Source organism: Lodderomyces elongisporus, chromosome 2 (assembly GCF_030384665.1).
Source record: "Lodderomyces elongisporus chromosome 2, complete sequence".
In the NCBI taxonomy this organism is placed as follows: domain Eukaryota; kingdom Fungi; phylum Ascomycota; class Pichiomycetes; order Serinales; family Debaryomycetaceae; genus Lodderomyces; species Lodderomyces elongisporus.
Window position 1 is genome coordinate 2,198,188 of NC_083674.1, and position 14,974 is coordinate 2,213,161.

Here is a 14,974-nt window from a genome sequence, read left to right on the forward strand (position 1 = left end):
TTGGTAGCGTATACAATTGCACACGCCCTTCTGTTCCCCTCACTTCCTCGCGGGTTTTGCAACCACAATGTATATGGCATAACACAATTTACTTGTTAGTCTCCAACCACAAGGCGTGGCGAGAGGGCTACTTGGTGAAGTATAAATATCCACAAACAAAACCCTTGTGACCTCAAACCTTTTTTTGCCCTTTTCTTCTTCTTCTTTTCCTTTTTCTTTTTCTTTTCCTTCTTCTTTCGCCAGAAGTAAACCCACAACCAAAGTCTCACTACGTTTTAAACAAGTCAGACTTTACCTGTTAGTTTACTTAATCAAATTCTAAAATGAAAATTTTTAAGAAGCTTTTTAACACCGCCTCCAAGTCAAAGGAGGCAGAACCAGCCGAACGCAATGTTCGGTATCCAATTCCAGGGGAGACATCAGGCTCACCAGTATCGGTTCCTTCACCGGCTACAGGGTCGGAAACCTTCTACGAGGTAGATTTAGGCGCTGAAGACGTGGAGGAAAAGAAGCTGGTGAGGAGACAATTCCCCCTGTTTAGACCATTTGGATGGTTTAAAGAGAGGAGAGAGGAGAAGGAGTTAGCTGAAAGGGTTCTTTTGGCTAAGGGGATGGTTGCCGGCATTCGTGCGTTGCATCCCAACAGAAAGAAGAAGAAGAAGATGAATAACAACAACAACAACAACAACAACAACAACAACCTCAACAACAACAACAACAACAACAACAACAACAACAACAACAACAACAACAACAACAACCTCAACAACCTCAACAACAACAACAACAACAACAACAACAACCTCAACAACCTCAACAACAACAACAACAACAACAACAACAACAACAACAACAACAACAACAACAACAACAACAACAACAACAACAACAACAACAACAACAACAACAACAACAACAACAACAACAACAACCTCAACAACAACAACAACAACAACAACAACAACAACAGCTGCAAACCTTTCACATACGGAAAGTTTGTAGCAAACGTAGAGTCATACTGTCCTCGACTGTGTCAGGAAATCAGAGCTTCAATGGGCTTCTCGGATTCCGAATACGTACAGTCCATTTCTCAAGGACTCACAAAACTTGAGAATGGAAATTACAAATCGGGTGATAGGAAGTTTATTGTACACCGGGTCACAAAGAGAGAATTTGAAAATGTGATCAGGTGGCTCCCTGAAATACTTGGCGAGGACGAGTATGAGTCGCTACTTATACCTGTCCTTCAATTAGTCGAGATGCAGTTAAAGACGAAAACCAAATACTTCGTTGTAACACGCAATCTCGACTATAGGACAGAGTTTTTATTGGAATACAAGTTTTCCCGGAATGGCAAGGAATCTGCTATATCACGTCGCCATCCCAACAATTTCAGGCTCACAGAAACTCGGAAGTTCCCAGAAAATGAGGCTTGGGATTGGTGGGATAATTATCGCTTTTTAGAAGACGTATCTTTTCTAGCTGCCAAAGAAAGATACGGCTTCAAGTTTGTAATATGTGCTGCATATGCAGATGATGGGGACCATAGAGTTTGGTATTATATTGATGATTGGTTTAAAGACAGTCCAAGCGGGGTCTCTCGATTAGGTCAGAGTAGGCGCAAATTGTCTGAGAAGTATGCTCTTTGGATTTACAATCTTTTCAATTTTCATTTGAACCTGGTGGAAGGTCCATTGAAGATGAAGGACTTTGATCGCATATATCAACGTCCTAGAAAAGAAAAATCCTTTATTCAGAGAAAGTTGGCCGAAATGTTTTGCTGCGATCTGAGACCCTCAAGCTCTGAATCAATCTGAAGGAGTCGAGCTCTTTCTTAGCCCATCTTCTACCCATTCATCTTCAACCTAATCACTGGTGCTAATTGCAGACAAAAAATGAAAAGCAAACCCGTGTGGCTGATATTCCTACTGCTATTCCTGCTATTCCTGCTATTCCTACTGCTATTTCTATTGCTATTCCTACTGCTATTTCTACTGCTATTTCTACTGCTATTTCTACTGCTATTTCTACTGCTATTTCTACTGCTATTTCTACTGATATCCCTACTGCTATTCCTGCTGCTTTTTCTGATGTTACCTCTGTTGCTGCTTCACGGATGACTATATCACAAACCCAACCATGATCCCAAAGCAGGGGGAGCCCACTGACCTCTGCTACCGTTTCCCATAGCCTACCACAACATTGCACTAGTGTATCTGCTGACTCACACATTTATTCTGAACTTGGCAGATCCTGCGACAAAATGGCGCCTTTGTCGTATGATCTTGTACGGGGAACGAAAAATGTCGAGGACGCATATGCACTAGGAGTATCAACAAGGCACAGCGGGATCATATAATCACAGGTTGAGTTGTATAAGTCACCGTGCAAGTTGTTTCAGATGGTGCAGAAGTAGAGCTTGCGGAATCTACTTTCGTTTTCGGGATTTGTTTATGTTACATTAAATCATTGTTTGCTCGTGAAGTAATAGTATTACTACCACTACTACTACTACTACCACCACCACCACTACTACTACTACCACCACCACCACTACTACTACTACTATTACCACCACTACCACCACTACTACTACTACCACCACCACTACTACTACTACTACCACCACTACCACCACTACCACCACTACCACCACCACCATTACTACGACCGCTATCACCACTAATATTTATCATATTTATTATACTTAACATATTTATCATAGTGTGTGCTATCCAGTGTCGACCAAACTTAAACCATGCCATTCAAATTTGTCAAGGATGTTTCTGGTGTTACTTCTGGTGTTACTTCTGGTGTTACTTCTGGTGTTACTTCTGGTGTTACTTCTGGTGCTACTTCTGGTGTTACTTCTGGTGTTATTTCTGGTGTTATTTCTGGTGGTGTTGCTGATGCTGTTGCTGATGCTGTTCCTGCTATTGCTGTTTCTACTATTGATGTTGCTGCTCCATGGCCGACTATATCACAAACCCAGCCATGATCCCAAAGAAGGGGAGCTCGCCAAAAAGTGTGCCCGTGTTCATACACCACAAAGGGCCCTGCTACTACTTATTTTATCCGTCACTGGCACGCACACACTTTTGGTATCTCCCATTGCACCTGCATCTTCGCTCGTTTAACATATACAGCTTTCACTCGTTTTCAGGAACACATCAAGGTGGGGGACTCGATGACTTTTGCTATTAATCTTTACACTTTTCTTTCTAATATTAACACACCTTTCTGTTTTTGTATACACTCTGCTATTTGTAAATGAACCATTCTTCTATCTCGCACTCTGCCTACAAATTATTTCTCAAATTGGACGTTCTGTATATTTCGCGCAATCGCTGTCATTGCAAACTAGAGTATCTCGGGTTGGAGTATGTGTATGTATACGCGCACGTGAGCTGCTGTGAACGAGTCAACCTAAGATACACGTAATATACACGTAAGATGGACGCGCGCGGGTGCGTGTGTACTTTACAAAAAACTTTACAAAAAACTTTACAAAGAACTTTACAAAAAACTTTACAAAAAACACTACAGTGGGCAGCTGAGCCCACAATTGTCCTCAAACTTCAGCAGAAAAAAGTTTTCCCGTAAATTCGCACCAAACTCAGGGGAATAATCAACACACACAAACAATTCTCGACTCGTTGCAAGCTTGACGGCAATCCGTCGAGAATTGTTTGTGGAGATAGAATGCATTGCAGGATGTATAAGGTTGTAGATTGTGTTGAGCCAACATGCATCCAAACATACAATTCATTCACTCTAGTCGTCCGTTTTCTGCTACAGCCACACACTATTGGTCACACACTATTGGCCACACCCCATTTGGCAGCACCCATTTGGTTTTTTGTTATGAAGCATTTGGTAGCGTATACAATTGCACACGCCCTTCTGTTCCCCTCACTTCCTCGCGGGTTTTGCAACCACAATGTATATGGCATAACACAATTTACTTGTTAGTCTCCAACCACAAGGCGTGGCGAGAGGGCTACTTGGTGAAGTATAAATATCCACAAACAAAACCCTTGTGACCTCAAACCTTTTTTTGCCCTTTTCTTCTTCTTCTTTTCCTTTTTCTTTTTCTTTTCCTTCTTCTTTCGCCAGAAGTAAACCCACAACCAAAGTCTCACTACGTTTTAAACAAGTCAGACTTTACCTGTTAGTTTACTTAATCAAATTCTAAAATGAAAATTTTTAAGAAGCTTTTTAACACCGCCTCCAAGTCAAAGGAGGCAGAACCAGCCGAACGCAATGTTCGGTATCCAATTCCAGGGGAGACATCAGGCTCACCAGTATCGGTTCCTTCACCGGCTACAGGGTCGGAAACCTTCTACGAGGTAGATTTAGGCGCTGAAGACGTGGAGGAAAAGAAGCTGGTGAGGAGACAATTCCCCCTGTTTAGACCATTTGGATGGTTTAAAGAGAGGAGAGAGGAGAAGGAGTTAGCTGAAAGGGTTCTTTTGGCTAAGGGGATGGTTGCCGGCATTCGTGCGTTGCATCCCAACAGAAAGAAGAAGAAGAAGATGAATAACAACAACAACAACAACAACAACAACAACAACCTCAACAACAACCTCAACAACAACCTCAACAACAACAACAACCTCAACAACAACCTCAACAACAACAACAACAACAACAACAACAACAACAACAACAACAACAACAACAACAACAACAACAACAACAACAACAACAACAACAACAACAACAACAACAACAACAACAACCTCAACAACCTCAACAACAACAACAACAACAACAACAACAACAACAACAACAACAACAACAACAACAACAACAACAACAACAACAACAACAACAACAACAACAACAACAACAACAACAACAACAACAACAACAACAACCTCAACAACAACAACAACAACAACAACAACAACAACAGCTGCAAACCTTTCACATACGGAAAGTTTGTAGCAAACGTAGAGTCATACTGTCCTCGACTGTGTCAGGAAATCAGAGCTTCAATGGGCTTCTCGGATTCCGAATACGTACAGTCCATTTCTCAAGGACTCACAAAACTTGAGAATGGAAATTACAAATCGGGTGATAGGAAGTTTATTGTACACCGGGTCACAAAGAGAGAATTTGAAAATGTGATCAGGTGGCTCCCTGAAATACTTGGCGAGGACGAGTATGAGTCGCTACTTATACCTGTCCTTCAATTAGTCGAGATGCAGTTAAAGACGAAAACCAAATACTTCGTTGTAACACGCAATCTCGACTATAGGACAGAGTTTTTATTGGAATACAAGTTTTCCCGGAATGGCAAGGAATCTGCTATATCACGTCGCCATCCCAACAATTTCAGGCTCACAGAAACTCGGAAGTTCCCAGAAAATGAGGCTTGGGATTGGTGGGATAATTATCGCTTTTTAGAAGACGTATCTTTTCTAGCTGCCAAAGAAAGATACGGCTTCAAGTTTGTAATATGTGCTGCATATGCAGATGATGGGGACCATAGAGTTTGGTATTATATTGATGATTGGTTTAAAGACAGTCCAAGCGGGGTCTCTCGATTAGGTCAGAGTAGGCGCAAATTGTCTGAGAAGTATGCTCTTTGGATTTACAATCTTTTCAATTTTCATTTGAACCTGGTGGAAGGTCCATTGAAGATGAAGGACTTTGATCGCATATATCAACGTCCTAGAAAAGAAAAATCCTTTATTCAGAGAAAGTTGGCCGAAATGTTTTGCTGCGATCTGAGACCCTCAAGCTCTGAATCAATCTGAAGGAGTCGAGCTCTTTCTTAGCCCATCTTCTACCCATTCATCTTCAACCTAATCACTGGTGCTAATTGCAGACAAAAAATGAAAAGCAAACCCGTGTGGCTGATATTCCTACTGCTATTCCTGCTATTCCTGCTATTCCTACTGCTATTTCTATTGCTATTCCTACTGCTATTTCTACTGCTATTTCTACTGCTATTTCTACTGCTATTTCTACTGCTATTTCTACTGCTATTTCTACTGATATCCCTACTGCTATTCCTGCTGCTTTTTCTGATGTTACCTCTGTTGCTGCTTCACGGATGACTATATCACAAACCCAACCATGATCCCAAAGCAGGGGGAGCCCACTGACCTCTGCTACCGTTTCCCATAGCCTACCACAACATTGCACTAGTGTATCTGCTGACTCACACATTTATTCTGAACTTGGCAGATCCTGCGACAAAATGGCGCCTTTGTCGTATGATCTTGTACGGGGAACGAAAAATGTCGAGGACGCATATGCACTAGGAGTATCAACAAGGCACAGCGGGATCATATAATCACAGGTTGAGTTGTATAAGTCACCGTGCAAGTTGTTTCAGATGGTGCAGAAGTAGAGCTTGCGGAATCTACTTTCGTTTTCGGGATTTGTTTATGTTACATTAAATCATTGTTTGCTCGTGAAGTAATAGTATTACTACCACTACTACTACTACTACCACCACCACCACCACTACTACTACCACCACCACCACTACTACTACTACTATTACCACCACTACCACCACTACTACTACTACCACCACCACTACTACTACTACTACCACCACTACCACCACTACCACCACTACCACCACCACCATTACTACGACCGCTATCACCACTAATATTTATCATATTTATTATACTTAACATATTTATCATAGTGTGTGCTATCCAGTGTCGACCAAACTTAAACCATGCCATTCAAATTTGTCAAGGATGTTTCTGGTGTTACTTCTGGTGTTACTTCTGGTGTTACTTCTGGTGTTACTTCTGGTGTTACTTCTGGTGTTACTTCTGGTGCTACTTCTGGTGTTACTTCTGGTGTTACTTCTGGTGTTACTTCTGGTGTTATTTCTGGTGGTGTTGCTGATGCTGTTGCTGATGCTGTTCCTGCTATTGCTGTTTCTACTATTGATGTTGCTGCTCCATGGCCGACTATATCACAAACCCAGCCATGATCCCAAAGAAGGGGAGCTCGCCAAAAAGTGTGCCCGTGTTCATACACCACAAAGGGCCCTGCTACTACTTATTTTATCCGTCACTGGCACGCACACACTTTTGGTATCTCCCATTGCACCTGCATCTTCGCTCGTTTAACATATACAGCTTTCACTCGTTTTCAGGAACACATCAAGGTGGGGGACTCGATGACTTTTGCTATTAATCTTTACACTTTTCTTTCTAATATTAACACACCTTTCTGTTTTTGTATACACTCTGCTATTTGTAAATGAACCATTCTTCTATCTCGCACTCTGCCTACAAATTATTTCTCAAATTGGACGTTCTGTATATTTCGCGCAATCGCTGTCATTGCAAACTAGAGTATCTCGGGTTGGAGTATGTGTATGTATACGCGCACGTGAGCTGCTGTGAACGAGTCAACCTAAGATACACGTAATATACACGTAAGATGGACGCGCGCGGGTGCGTGTGTACTTTACAAAAAACTTTACAAAAAACTTTACAAAGAACTTTACAAAAAACTTTACAAAAAACACTACAGTGGGCAGCTGAGCCCACAATTGTCCTCAAACTTCAGCAGAAAAAAGTTTTCCCGTAAATTCGCACCAAACTCAGGGGAATAATCAACACACACAAACAATTCTCGACTCGTTGCAAGCTTGACGGCAATCCGTCGAGAATTGTTTGTGGAGATAGAATGCATTGCAGGATGTATAAGGTTGTAGATTGTGTTGAGCCAACATGCATCCAAACATACAATTCATTCACTCTAGTCGTCCGTTTTCTGCTACAGCCACACACTATTGGTCACACACTATTGGCCACACCCCATTTGGCAGCACCCATTTGGTTTTTTGTTATGAAGCATTTGGTAGCGTATACAATTGCACACGCCCTTCTGTTCCCCTCACTTCCTCGCGGGTTTTGCAACCACAATGTATATGGCATAACACAATTTACTTGTTAGTCTCCAACCACAAGGCGTGGCGAGAGGGCTACTTGGTGAAGTATAAATATCCACAAACAAAACCCTTGTGACCTCAAACCTTTTTTTGCCCTTTTCTTCTTCTTCTTTTCCTTTTTCTTTTTCTTTTCCTTCTTCTTTCGCCAGAAGTAAACCCACAACCAAAGTCTCACTACGTTTTAAACAAGTCAGACTTTACCTGTTAGTTTACTTAATCAAATTCTAAAATGAAAATTTTTAAGAAGCTTTTTAACACCGCCTCCAAGTCAAAGGAGGCAGAACCAGCCGAACGCAATGTTCGGTATCCAATTCCAGGGGAGACATCAGGCTCACCAGTATCGGTTCCTTCACCGGCTACAGGGTCGGAAACCTTCTACGAGGTAGATTTAGGCGCTGAAGACGTGGAGGAAAAGAAGCTGGTGAGGAGACAATTCCCCCTGTTTAGACCATTTGGATGGTTTAAAGAGAGGAGAGAGGAGAAGGAGTTAGCTGAAAGGGTTCTTTTGGCTAAGGGGATGGTTGCCGGCATTCGTGCGTTGCATCCCAACAGAAAGAAGAAGAAGAAGATGAATAACAACAACAACAACAACAACAACAACAACAACCTCAACAACAACCTCAACAACAACCTCAACAACAACCTCAACAACAACAACAACCTCAACAACAACAACAACAACAACAACAACAACAACAACAACAACAACAACAACAACAACAACAACAACAACAACAACAACAACAACAACAACAACAACAACCTCAACAACCTCAACAACAACAACAACAACAACAACAACAACAACAACAACAACAACCTCAACAACAACAACAACAACAACAACAACAACAACAACAACAACAACAACAACAACAACAACAACAACAACAACAACAACAACAACAACAACAACAACAACAACAACAACAACAACAACAACAACAACAACAACAACAGCTGCAAACCTTTCACATACGGAAAGTTTGTAGCAAACGTAGAGTCATACTGTCCTCGACTGTGTCAGGAAATCAGAGCTTCAATGGGCTTCTCGGATTCCGAATACGTACAGTCCATTTCTCAAGGACTCACAAAACTTGAGAATGGAAATTACAAATCGGGTGATAGGAAGTTTATTGTACACCGGGTCACAAAGAGAGAATTTGAAAATGTGATCAGGTGGCTCCCTGAAATACTTGGCGAGGACGAGTATGAGTCGCTACTTATACCTGTCCTTCAATTAGTCGAGATGCAGTTAAAGACGAAAACCAAATACTTCGTTGTAACACGCAATCTCGACTATAGGACAGAGTTTTTATTGGAATACAAGTTTTCCCGGAATGGCAAGGAATCTGCTATATCACGTCGCCATCCCAACAATTTCAGGCTCACAGAAACTCGGAAGTTCCCAGAAAATGAGGCTTGGGATTGGTGGGATAATTATCGCTTTTTAGAAGACGTATCTTTTCTAGCTGCCAAAGAAAGATACGGCTTCAAGTTTGTAATATGTGCTGCATATGCAGATGATGGGGACCATAGAGTTTGGTATTATATTGATGATTGGTTTAAAGACAGTCCAAGCGGGGTCTCTCGATTAGGTCAGAGTAGGCGCAAATTGTCTGAGAAGTATGCTCTTTGGATTTACAATCTTTTCAATTTTCATTTGAACCTGGTGGAAGGTCCATTGAAGATGAAGGACTTTGATCGCATATATCAACGTCCTAGAAAAGAAAAATCCTTTATTCAGAGAAAGTTGGCCGAAATGTTTTGCTGCGATCTGAGACCCTCAAGCTCTGAATCAATCTGAAGGAGTCGAGCTCTTTCTTAGCCCATCTTCTACCCATTCATCTTCAACCTAATCACTGGTGCTAATTGCAGACAAAAAATGAAAAGCAAACCCGTGTGGCTGATATTCCTACTGCTATTCCTGCTATTCCTGCTATTCCTACTGCTATTTCTATTGCTATTCCTACTGCTATTTCTACTGCTATTTCTACTGCTATTTCTACTGCTATTTCTACTGCTATTTCTACTGCTATTTCTACTGATATCCCTACTGCTATTCCTGCTGCTTTTTCTGATGTTACCTCTGTTGCTGCTTCACGGATGACTATATCACAAACCCAACCATGATCCCAAAGCAGGGGGAGCCCACTGACCTCTGCTACCGTTTCCCATAGCCTACCACAACATTGCACTAGTGTATCTGCTGACTCACACATTTATTCTGAACTTGGCAGATCCTGCGACAAAATGGCGCCTTTGTCGTATGATCTTGTACGGGGAACGAAAAATGTCGAGGACGCATATGCACTAGGAGTATCAACAAGGCACAGCGGGATCATATAATCACAGGTTGAGTTGTATAAGTCACCGTGCAAGTTGTTTCAGATGGTGCAGAAGTAGAGCTTGCGGAATCTACTTTCGTTTTCGGGATTTGTTTATGTTACATTAAATCATTGTTTGCTCGTGAAGTAATAGTATTACTACCACTACTACTACTACTACCACCACCACCACTACTACTACTACCACCACCACCACTACTACTACTACTATTACCACCACTACCACCACTACTACTACTACCACCACCACTACTACTACTACTACCACCACTACCACCACTACCACCACTACCACCACCACCATTACTACGACCGCTATCACCACTAATATTTATCATATTTATTATACTTAACATATTTATCATAGTGTGTGCTATCCAGTGTCGACCAAACTTAAACCATGCCATTCAAATTTGTCAAGGATGTTTCTGGTGTTACTTCTGGTGTTACTTCTGGTGTTACTTCTGGTGTTACTTCTGGTGTTACTTCTGGTGCTACTTCTGGTGTTACTTCTGGTGTTATTTCTGGTGTTATTTCTGGTGGTGTTGCTGATGCTGTTGCTGATGCTGTTCCTGCTATTGCTGTTTCTACTATTGATGTTGCTGCTCCATGGCCGACTATATCACAAACCCAGCCATGATCCCAAAGAAGGGGAGCTCGCCAAAAAGTGTGCCCGTGTTCATACACCACAAAGGGCCCTGCTACTACTTATTTTATCCGTCACTGGCACGCACACACTTTTGGTATCTCCCATTGCACCTGCATCTTCGCTCGTTTAACATATACAGCTTTCACTCGTTTTCAGGAACACATCAAGGTGGGGGACTCGATGACTTTTGCTATTAATCTTTACACTTTTCTTTCTAATATTAACACACCTTTCTGTTTTTGTATACACTCTGCTATTTGTAAATGAACCATTCTTCTATCTCGCACTCTGCCTACAAATTATTTCTCAAATTGGACGTTCTGTATATTTCGCGCAATCGCTGTCATTGCAAACTAGAGTATCTCGGGTTGGAGTATGTGTATGTATACGCGCACGTGAGCTGCTGTGAACGAGTCAACCTAAGATACACGTAATATACACGTAAGATGGACGCGCGCGGGTGCGTGTGTACTTTACAAAAAACTTTACAAAAAACTTTACAAAGAACTTTACAAAAAACTTTACAAAAAACACTACAGTGGGCAGCTGAGCCCACAATTGTCCTCAAACTTCAGCAGAAAAAAGTTTTCCCGTAAATTCGCACCAAACTCAGGGGAATAATCAACACACACAAACAATTCTCGACTCGTTGCAAGCTTGACGGCAATCCGTCGAGAATTGTTTGTGGAGATAGAATGCATTGCAGGATGTATAAGGTTGTAGATTGTGTTGAGCCAACATGCATCCAAACATACAATTCATTCACTCTAGTCGTCCGTTTTCTGCTACAGCCACACACTATTGGTCACACACTATTGGCCACACCCCATTTGGCAGCACCCATTTGGTTTTTTGTTATGAAGCATTTGGTAGCGTATACAATTGCACACGCCCTTCTGTTCCCCTCACTTCCTCGCGGGTTTTGCAACCACAATGTATATGGCATAACACAATTTACTTGTTAGTCTCCAACCACAAGGCGTGGCGAGAGGGCTACTTGGTGAAGTATAAATATCCACAAACAAAACCCTTGTGACCTCAAACCTTTTTTTGCCCTTTTCTTCTTCTTCTTTTCCTTTTTCTTTTTCTTTTCCTTCTTCTTTCGCCAGAAGTAAACCCACAACCAAAGTCTCACTACGTTTTAAACAAGTCAGACTTTACCTGTTAGTTTACTTAATCAAATTCTAAAATGAAAATTTTTAAGAAGCTTTTTAACACCGCCTCCAAGTCAAAGGAGGCAGAACCAGCCGAACGCAATGTTCGGTATCCAATTCCAGGGGAGACATCAGGCTCACCAGTATCGGTTCCTTCACCGGCTACAGGGTCGGAAACCTTCTACGAGGTAGATTTAGGCGCTGAAGACGTGGAGGAAAAGAAGCTGGTGAGGAGACAATTCCCCCTGTTTAGACCATTTGGATGGTTTAAAGAGAGGAGAGAGGAGAAGGAGTTAGCTGAAAGGGTTCTTTTGGCTAAGGGGATGGTTGCCGGCATTCGTGCGTTGCATCCCAACAGAAAGAAGAAGAAGAAGATGAATAACAACAACAACAACAACAACAACAACAACAACCTCAACAACAACCTCAACAACAACCTCAACAACAACAACAACCTCAACAACAACCTCAACAACAACCTCAACAACAACAACAACAACAACAACAACAACAACAACAACAACAACAACAACAACAACAACAACAACAACAACAACAACAACAACAACAACCTCAACAACAACAACAACAACAACAACAACAACAACAACAACAACAACAACAACAACAACAACAACAACAACAACAACAACAACAACAACAACAACAACAACCTCAACAACAACAACAACAACAACAACCTCAACAACAGCTGCAAACCTTTCACATACGGAAAGTTTGTAGCAAACGTAGAGTCATACTGTCCTCGACTGTGTCAGGAAATCAGAGCTTCAATGGGCTTCTCGGATTCCGAATACGTACAGTCCATTTCTCAAGGACTCACAAAACTTGAGAATGGAAATTACAAATCGGGTGATAGGAAGTTTATTGTACACCGGGTCACAAAGAGAGAATTTGAAAATGTGATCAGGTGGCTCCCTGAAATACTTGGCGAGGACGAGTATGAGTCGCTACTTATACCTGTCCTTCAATTAGTCGAGATGCAGTTAAAGACGAAAACCAAATACTTCGTTGTAACACGCAATCTCGACTATAGGACAGAGTTTTTATTGGAATACAAGTTTTCCCGGAATGGCAAGGAATCTGCTATATCACGTCGCCATCCCAACAATTTCAGGCTCACAGAAACTCGGAAGTTCCCAGAAAATGAGGCTTGGGATTGGTGGGATAATTATCGCTTTTTAGAAGACGTATCTTTTCTAGCTGCCAAAGAAAGATACGGCTTCAAGTTTGTAATATGTGCTGCATATGCAGATGATGGGGACCATAGAGTTTGGTATTATATTGATGATTGGTTTAAAGACAGTCCAAGCGGGGTCTCTCGATTAGGTCAGAGTAGGCGCAAATTGTCTGAGAAGTATGCTCTTTGGATTTACAATCTTTTCAATTTTCATTTGAACCTGGTGGAAGGTCCATTGAAGATGAAGGACTTTGATCGCATATATCAACGTCCTAGAAAAGAAAAATCCTTTATTCAGAGAAAGTTGGCCGAAATGTTTTGCTGCGATCTGAGACCCTCAAGCTCTGAATCAATCTGAAGGAGTCGAGCTCTTTCTTAGCCCATCTTCTACCCATTCATCTTCAACCTAATCACTGGTGCTAATTGCAGACAAAAAATGAAAAGCAAACCCGTGTGGCTGATATTCCTACTGCTATTCCTGCTATTCCTGCTATTCCTACTGCTATTTCTATTGCTATTCCTACTGCTATTTCTACTGCTATTTCTACTGCTATTTCTACTGCTATTTCTACTGCTATTTCTACTGCTATTTCTACTGCTATTTCTACTGATATCCCTACTGCTATTCCTGCTGCTTTTTCTGATGTTACCTCTGTTGCTGCTTCACGGATGACTATATCACAAACCCAACCATGATCCCAAAGCAGGGGGAGCCCACTGACCTCTGCTACCGTTTCCCATAGCCTACCACAACATTGCACTAGTGTATCTGCTGACTCACACATTTATTCTGAACTTGGCAGATCCTGCGACAAAATGGCGCCTTTGTCGTATGATCTTGTACGGGGAACGAAAAATGTCGAGGACGCATATGCACTAGGAGTATCAACAAGGCACAGCGGGATCATATAATCACAGGTTGAGTTGTATAAGTCACCGTGCAAGTTGTTTCAGATGGTGCAGAAGTAGAGCTTGCGGAATCTACTTTCGTTTTCGGGATTTGTTTATGTTACATTAAATCATTGTTTGCTCGTGAAGTAATAGTATTACTACCACTACTACTACTACTACCACCACCACCACTACTACTACTACCACCACCACCACTACTACTACTACTATTACCACCACTACCACCACTACTACTACTACCACCACCACTACTACTACTACTACCACCACTACCACCACTACCACCACTACCACCACCACCATTACTACGACCGCTATCACCACTAATATTTATCATATTTATTATACTTAACATATTTATCATAGTGTGTGCTATCCAGTGTCGACCAAACTTAAACCATGCCATTCAAATTTGTCAAGGATGTTTCTGGTGTTACTTCTGGTGTTACTTCTGGTGTTACTTCTGGTGTTACTTCTGGTGTTACTTCTGGTGTTACTTCTGGTGCTACTTCTGGTGTTACTTCTGGTGTTATTTCTGGTGTTATTTCTGGTGGTGTTGCTGATGCTGTTGCTGATGCTGTTCCTGCTATTGCTGTTTCTACTATTGATGTTGCTGCTCCATGGCCGACTATATCACAAACCCAGCCATGATCCCAAAGAAGGGGAGCTCGCCAAAAAGTGTGCCCGTGTTCATACACCACAAAGGGCCCTGCTACTACTTATTTTATCCGTCACTGGCACGCACACACTTTTGGTATCTCCCATTGCACC

General features: G+C 41.8%; 6 protein-coding genes across 6 annotated transcripts; all 6 read left to right on the top strand. All coding sequences in view use genetic code 12, as the record gives it.

The window, feature by feature from the left end:
* Positions 1-323: 323 nt before the first annotated feature.
* PVL30_002128 (uncharacterized protein) lies at positions 324-1,817 on the top strand (the record flags this gene model as incomplete). The annotated part of the gene is made up of 3 exons (XM_061119282.1): positions 324-627; positions 971-998; positions 1,046-1,817. 3 exons carry the CDS (start codon positions 324-326, stop codon positions 1,815-1,817), a joined length of 1,104 nt encoding a protein of 367 aa, XP_060975265.1.
* A 2,379-nt stretch (positions 1,818-4,196) lies between these two features.
* On the top strand, positions 4,197-5,765 carry PVL30_002129 (uncharacterized protein; the record flags this gene model as incomplete). Its single annotated transcript, XM_061119283.1, has 3 exons — positions 4,197-4,500; positions 4,919-4,946; positions 4,994-5,765. 3 exons carry the CDS (start codon positions 4,197-4,199, stop codon positions 5,763-5,765), a joined length of 1,104 nt encoding a protein of 367 aa, XP_060975266.1.
* Positions 5,766-6,706: 941 nt separating this feature from the next.
* PVL30_002130 (uncharacterized protein) lies at positions 6,707-6,970 on the top strand (the record flags this gene model as incomplete). The annotated part of the gene is made up of 1 exon (XM_061119284.1): positions 6,707-6,970. One exon carries the CDS (start codon positions 6,707-6,709, stop codon positions 6,968-6,970), a length of 264 nt encoding a protein of 87 aa, XP_060975267.1.
* Positions 6,971-8,168: 1,198 nt separating this feature from the next.
* Positions 8,169-9,746, top strand: PVL30_002131 (uncharacterized protein; the record flags this gene model as incomplete). Its single annotated transcript, XM_061119285.1, has 3 exons — positions 8,169-8,472; positions 8,900-8,927; positions 8,975-9,746. 3 exons carry the CDS (start codon positions 8,169-8,171, stop codon positions 9,744-9,746), a joined length of 1,104 nt encoding a protein of 367 aa, XP_060975268.1.
* Positions 9,747-12,125: 2,379 nt separating this feature from the next.
* PVL30_002132 (uncharacterized protein) lies at positions 12,126-13,649 on the top strand (the record flags this gene model as incomplete). The annotated part of the gene is made up of 3 exons (XM_061119286.1): positions 12,126-12,429; positions 12,803-12,830; positions 12,878-13,649. The coding sequence occupies 3 exons, from the start codon at positions 12,126-12,128 to the stop codon at positions 13,647-13,649; spliced, it is 1,104 nt and encodes a 367-aa protein (XP_060975269.1).
* A 953-nt stretch (positions 13,650-14,602) lies between these two features.
* PVL30_002133 (uncharacterized protein) lies at positions 14,603-14,854 on the top strand (the record flags this gene model as incomplete). The annotated part of the gene is made up of 1 exon (XM_061119287.1): positions 14,603-14,854. The coding sequence occupies one exon, from the start codon at positions 14,603-14,605 to the stop codon at positions 14,852-14,854; it is 252 nt and encodes an 83-aa protein (XP_060975270.1).
* Positions 14,855-14,974: the final 120 nt, after the last annotated feature.